Consider the following 7,320-nt stretch of genomic DNA (forward strand, 5'->3'; position numbering starts at 1 on the left):
GTGGGGCAAAATTTATTCAATGGTTTGAATCATTACTGTCCTGTCCTTTGAGCTTTTTTGCCTCCCTCGATTTTTAGCTGGTTGAATATGATGTTCACACTCATGGAGAAATGTAACAGGCCTAATTTAGTATTTGAATCAAGATCTACATCTACAATCTAACTGATTTTATCTCCTGTGCAGAACCAAAGCTCAAATCCTAAAACAATCTTAATCATTTTCATTCATTTTAATATGCGTCAACCAAAATTCTTTGCACTTTAAAGCTGAAAAATCATGACAGGGAACCAAGCACTATCCATCATTTCAAAAGATCAGATTCATAAAGAAAGATACAGGTTGAACCATTTCTTTCTGTACGCAACGTAGTTCCTGTTATTGTTAAAAAATTAATGATTAAGAGAAGCCCTTGGGTTTCTTTTCAAATGGCTAATCTTTTGCTCAAGGAAAGGATTCTCTTCCACCTTTGCCCAACCCCAAATTCACATTCCGGTTGGCCTAACCCACAACGTCTCTTTCTAATACTTCACAACAAAAAAGAATCTTTCAATCAGGCCACTCATTAAAAGGCCCTTTAAACCAGTTATAGCCAAAACTGGATTCAATATTCCAAGTGTGGTCCTACCAAGGCATTATAAAGCGGTACTAACACTTCATGTGATCTTGATTCTATCTCTCTGTTAATGCAGCCTAGAACGGTGTTGGCTTTTTTGGCAGCTGCAGCACACGGCTGGCTCCTATTTAAGTGACTGTCCACTAGCACTCCAAAATCTCTCTCACAGTCAGTACTATTGAGCCAGGGGCCTCTACTCTGCCTGATCTCAAGTGTGGTTCCTCCTGAAATGTTACCACAATAATTTCAACCCAGTGGTGACTTTGAACCTCATTTCTTCCCCAATAATAGATGAGCATTATTGACATACAAAGCTTATGCTGAACATGGGCCCCACATAAGAGCACAAATCAAGTTTTCCTTCACCATCAATATGACAAAACTGCCTACTCATCTTGATGGATTGTGTGCACATTTTCCCTTTCTCCAACTTCTTGTGTAAGTTGATGTTGCTCTACTCTGTGTGGGATTTGGTTGTCTCCCCTTCCACCTCCTCACCAGAATTCTTCAAACTCATCCTCCGAGGTAGGCATACTCCAGGAACTATAAATGCCTCACATAAATGCCTTCGCTAGACACAGTCGATTCACACTGTCATCATGATGTCTGCTAGAATCCTTGTCCTGTGCCTCCTCTCTTCAGTCATCTCAACAGGTAAGTCACACAAAGGTAAATTTGGGAGGGAAGAGAAGTCTGGAAGAATTTTGACTAAATTGTGGTTAAGGATTTCTCCAAAATAGGGGAAGAACTTCAATTTTGGGTTTTTTCAAGCAATCTCTATACTTTGAATTGTCACTAAAGGAATGGTTGTAAGTTGAGGACTACCTGTATCTTATTACACATCTAGAACATTGCTAGACGTATAGCATCACTAATTAAAAATTGCCTTCCTTCCTCCCTCCCTCCCACCCTCCCTTTTTCTTTCTTTTTCTTTCTTTTATTCTTCATTCTTTCTTTCTTCCTCCTTCCCTCCCTCCCTTCATTCCTTTTTCTTTCTTTTTCTTTCTTTCTTTTTGCTTTCTTTCCTTTTCTTCCTTTTTCATCCTTTCTCCCACTCTCCCTCCCTTCCTTTCGTCCTTATCATCTTTCTTTCTTTCTTTATCTTTCTTTCTTCTTTCTTTCTTTTTCTTCCTAACTTCCTTCCTTCCTTCCTTCCTTCCTTCTTTTTCTTCTTCTATCTGCAGTGGCATCTTTGAAATGCCAGACCTGTTTTGCCAGCGGGGATAAATGCCGAAATGAGGACATGCAGTTGGTGGAATGTGGAACGGACGAAAAGTATTGCCTTACATTTTCCTTTCGTAGCACTATGAGTGAGTGAAATTTTTATCATACTACACCTCATTTACCTCAAAACATTATTAATATCTCCATTATTTCCATTTCATCTCAGCATACCTGGAGGGAACAATCCAACATTTATGACTTCCTGTCCTCAATTTAAATATTCTCGACCAGTTAGAATTGATCCTCAGATGCATCTGAGTTTAAACCTTTAAATTTGAAGCCTTGATGTTTTTATTTCTCTGTTATCCACCATAATGGGGTTTTCTTTTTTTCTGATTAAATTTTGCAGCCCCTTCTCCACTCTCCTTTACTGCCAAATCATGTGCAACAGTTGAGCAATGTTCTAATGCTTATTATGGCGTCACGTCAGTAGCTAGAAAATACCTGCAGGCAAGAATAGCATGTTGTGAGAACGATGGCTGTAATACTGAACCTCTTCCCAGTAAGTAACTTGAGATTAAAATGTCCATTCTAACAGCCAGCAGACTCTTCCTTTGAAAGAGTAGATTCTCCTTGCTTTCAACACTTTGTATGTTTGGTGGTGAAGGGATCAAGTCCTTAGAAAGACGTTGTAGCGAAAAGAAGGACAACATTTTTGGAGGCCCCCTCCAGCATCAGTGGAATGATCTGGTTCCTTCTGACACAAATCGGAAGGTGCAAGAGGGGAGGAAGTTAAAGTTTTATTTTGCATTATTTCTAAAGACTCCACTATGTGCTTGAAGTTCATTAAGAAATGGTGCATTCCAGATTTCACACTCTACTCCAATAGGAACACAAGGTGATTAGCTATTTGGAGAAAACAAATCTTTTCCTGACTGAGAATTATAAAAACCATAGTCAAAATGCTTAGAGGGCATTTAGTTGGGCTATAAATATTTCAAAAAGGATTGTGGCTGTGAAACTATTTGCTAATTCGGAAGCTTCCTTTCTGCAGTTCCAGGGCGTGACATCCTTAAACCCAATGGGCTTGTCTGCCCAAGCTCTTTCAAACAAAATGGTGTTTCTGAAATAAATGGATCCATTCTCTGTCTCGGGGATGAGGACCAATGTTTCAATACAAAATTCAGTATACGTGCAGGTGAGCAATGCTTTCTTTCTCAATTTGTGGAGGAACATTCTAGACGCCCAAACAGATATAGTACATATTTTTGTTAATTTATCTCAATGCTACACCATTAAAAGTGAAGAGAAAACTAAGAATTGTTTCTTAAATCCTTTATTCTCACCCTTCCCAGGGTCAGCATATTTTTCAACAGTCAGTGCCCAGGGATGTGCAAACAAGAATTCATGTTTCTACCCAAGAAGAAAGATGGAATTAGCAAATGGATTAATCATTTGTGACATTGAAACACTAGAATGCCAGAATCCTGAGGGACTGGAAGGTTGAAGGGACTTTTCAAAAATATTTGGTCGGAGTTGAAATTAAGGGCTTAATGCAAACAGCAATGAGATTTTGAGATGAAAGACACTCCAGTTTGAGATTAAAGTATAAGGTTTGAGTTGGTGATGGGTGATGCGATTTAATTACTACACTTCAATATTCTCGCTCACTGTGAGGTTGTTTCTTAACTTTCAATTGTCATGAAGCTGTAATCAAAATAAACTAAGAATGCAAATAATCGAGTCTTCTGTAGTTCATTCAAGCGATTAAACAAGTGGCAGGAGATATTTATTTTAATACCTTTTTATCTCATCTCTATTATTTTTATACATATATAATACTTCTTTCTCCTCCTGTTTTCCTCATGACCACTACCGTATGTGAGGTGGGTTGGGCTGAGAGAGAAGGCCTGGCCCAAAGTCACTCAGTCGGCTTTCATGCTTAAGGCAGGACTGGAACTCACAATCTCCTGGTTTCTAGGGTGGAAGTTGTCTCTCATAGCATCCATTCTTAGGTATTCATATCAATAATCTCTAGGAACTTTCCTTTGAAAGACCTCCTATAGTTCACCCCTGGGAGCCAAGAGGGGGATAAAGATATTTTACCCTGGATAATCTGGTATGCTTATTGAGATAATTTATATAGCTTCCATTCTCTTAATGTCTCTGGATGCTTTACCAATATTAATTAAAAATTTGTTGGAGGTAGTAATTTGTGTTATACAAGAACTAGTAAAGCAATTAAGTTAAAGCAAGTGAAAGAGGGGTGTCATTGGAAATAAGCTTAGAATGGTCCCAGGGGTTCCAAATGACAAAAATAGTGGACCAGAGCAATGCTGTGGATATAATTTACTTGGACTTCAGTAAGGCATTTGACAAAGTAGATCACAACCTACTACTTGATAAGATAGAAAAATGTGGGTTAGAAAGCATCACCAACAGATGTATCCATAGTTGGTTGACCGGCCGGACTCAGCGTGTGGTCCTCAATAGAACTACATCTACACGGAGGGAAGTCTGTAGTGGGGTGCCCCAAGGCTCTGTTCTGGGCCCAGTGCTCTTCCACATCTTCATAAAGGATCTGGACAAGGGGATAGATGGGGAACTCATCAAATTTGCAGACGACACCAAGCTGGCAGGAATAGCCAACACTCCAGAAGACAGGCTTAGGATACAGAAGGATCTGGACAGACTTGAACACTGGGCGCTATCTAAGAAAATGAAATTCAATGGTGAAAAAAGTAAGGTTCTACATTTAGGCAAGAAAAACCAAATGTACAAGTATAGTATAGGGGATACTCTGCTCAGTAGTAGTAACTATGAGAAGGATCTTGGAGACCTAGCGGACAATCATTTAAATATGAGCCAGCAGTGTGCTGCAGCTGCCAAAAAATCCAACACAGTGCTAGGCTGCATTAACAGAGGGATAGAATCAAGATCACGTGAAGTGTTAATACCACTTTACAAGGCCTTGGTAAGGCCACACTTGGAATACTGAATCCAGTTTTGGTCAACACGAGGTAAAAAAGATGTTGAGACTCTAGAAAGAGTACAGAGAAGAGGAACAAAGATGATTAGGGGACTGGAGGCTAAAACATATAAGGAACGGTTGCTGGAATTGGATATGTCTAGTTTAACGAAGAGAAAGACGAGAGGGGACATGATAGCAGTGTTCCGATATCTCAGGGGCTGCCCCAAAGAAGAGCGAGTCAAGCTATTTTCCAAAGGACCTGAAGGCAGGACAAGAAGCAATGGATGGAAACTAACCAAAGAGAAAAGCAACCTAGAACTAAGGAGAAACTTCCTGACAGTTAGAACAATTAGCCAGTGGAACAACTTTCCTCCAGAAGCATGAATGCTCCAACACTGGAAGTTTTTAAGAAGAAACTGGACAGCCATTTGTCCGAAATGGTATAGGGTTTCTTACCTGAGCAGGGGGTTGGACTAGATGACCTGCAAGATCCCTTCCAACTTTATCATCATTATTATTATTATTATTAAATAGGCCCCTCATTAAAAGGCCCTTTAAACCAGTTATAGCCAAAACTGAATTCAATATTCCAAGTGTGGTCCTACCAAGGCATTGCAAAGCAGTACTAACACTTCATGTGATCTTGATTCTATCTCTCTTTTAATGCAGCCTAGAACGGTGTTGGCATTTTTGGCAGCTGCAGCACACAGCTGGCTCCTATTTAAGTGACTGTCCACTAGCACTCCAAAATCTCTCTCACAGTCAGTACTATTGAGCCAGGGGCCTCTACTCTGCCTGATCACAAGTGGGATTCCTCCTGAAATGTTACCACAATAATTTCAACCCAATGGTGATTTTGAACCTCAGTTGTTACCCCATTAATAGATGGGCATTACTGACACGCAAAGATTCTGCTAAACATGGGCCCCACATAAGACACAAATCAAGTTTTCCTTCACCATCAATGTGACAAAACTGCCTTACTCATCTTATTGTGTGCACATTTTCCCTTTCTCCAACTTCTTGTGTAAGTCGATGTTGCTCTACTCTGTGTGGGATTTGATTGTCTCCCATTCCACCTCCTCACCAGAATTCTTCAAACTCATCCTCCAAGGCAGGCATACTTCTGGAACTATAAATGCCTCACATAAATGCCTTCGCTAGACACAGTCGATTCACACTGTCATCATGATGTCTGCTAGAATCCTTGTCCTGTGCCTCCTCTCTTCACTCATCTCAACAGGTAAGTGACACAAGGATAAATTTGGGAGGGAACAGAAGTCTGGAAGAATTTTCACTAAATTGTAGTTAAGGATTTCTCCAAAACAGGAAAAGAATTTCAATTGTGGGTTCTTTCAAACAATCTCTATACTTTGAATTGTCACTAAAGGAATGCTTGTAAGTTGAGGACTACCTGTAATTATCTCATTACACATCTCGAACATTGCTAGAAGTGCAGCATCACTAATTAAAAATTGCCTTCCTTCCTCCCTCCCTTTTTCTTTCTTTCTTTCTTTCTTTCTTTCTTTCTTTCTTTCGTTCTTTTTCTTCCTTTCTTCCTTCTTTCCTCCCTCCCTTCCTCCCTCCCTCCCTTCCTTCCTTCCTTCCTTCTTTTTTTTCTATCTGCAGTGGCATCTTTGAAATGCCAGACCTGTTTTGCCTGCGGGGGTGAATGCAGAAATGAGGACATGCAGTTGATGGAATGTGGAGCGGACAAAAACATTGCCTTACGTATTCCTTTCGCAGCACCATGAGTGAGTGAAATGCACTTTCAGTATTAATGATGGCTGCCATTTTCATCCTTTGGTCTCCAGAGCATCAAGGAGTAACTTATAGGACTTGGGGAAAATCATAACTGATCTTTCATCATACCTGGCCTGTTTCCTAGGTCTGGTGGCCACCAATCCAGGAACAGAACGATATCTGATATTTTTAGTATACTGTACCTCATTCCCCTCAAATCATTATTAATATCTCCATTATTTCCATTTAAGCATACCTGGAGGGAGCAACCCAACATTTATGCCTTCCTATCTTCAACTTAAATCTATTCAGCCGGTTAGAATTGATCCTCAGATGTATCTGAGTTTAAACCTTTAAATTGGAAACCTTGATGTTTTTATTTTTCCATTATTGGCCACAATGGGGTTTTGATTTTTTCTGATTAATTTTTGCAGCCCCTTCTCCACTCTCCTTTACTGCCAAGTCATGTGCAAAAGCCGAGCAATGTTCTAATGCTTATCATAGCGTCACGTCACTAGCCGGAAAGTACCAACAGAAGAGAATAGCATGTTGTGAGAACGATGGTTGTAATACTGCACCTCTTCCCAGTAAGTAACCTGAGATTAAAATATCCATTCTAACAGCCAGCAGACTCTCCATTTGAAAGAGTAGATTCTCCTTGTTTTCAGCACCTTGTATTTTGGTGGTGGAGGGATCAAGTAGCGTGAAAATCCTTAGAAAGAAGTTGTAGTGAAAAGGACAGCGTTTTTGGAAACCCTCTCCAGCATCCGTGGAATGATCTGGTTCCTTCTGACAAAAATCGGAAGGCGCAAGAGGGGAGGTTAAAAAG

The 7,320-nt window shown here is 40.1% G+C and overlaps 1 protein-coding gene across 1 annotated transcript; it reads left to right on the forward strand.

The window, feature by feature from the left end:
- Positions 1-451: 451 nt before the first annotated feature.
- LOC120311208 (phospholipase A2 inhibitor subunit gamma B-like) lies at positions 452-4,361 on the forward strand. The gene is made up of 5 exons (XM_039350430.1): positions 452-1,267; positions 1,798-1,923; positions 2,187-2,339; positions 2,832-2,975; positions 3,133-4,361. The coding sequence occupies exons 1-5, from the start codon at positions 1,213-1,215 to the stop codon at positions 3,282-3,284; spliced, it is 630 nt and encodes a 209-aa protein (XP_039206364.1). The 5' UTR covers positions 452-1,212; the 3' UTR covers positions 3,285-4,361.
- The last annotated feature ends 2,959 nt before the right edge of the window (positions 4,362-7,320 follow it).

This window comes from Crotalus tigris, unplaced genomic scaffold (assembly GCF_016545835.1).
Source record: "Crotalus tigris isolate CLP2741 ecotype Arizona unplaced genomic scaffold, ASM1654583v1 scf7180000018331.87896, whole genome shotgun sequence".
NCBI lineage: Eukaryota > Metazoa > Chordata > Lepidosauria > Squamata > Viperidae > Crotalus > Crotalus tigris.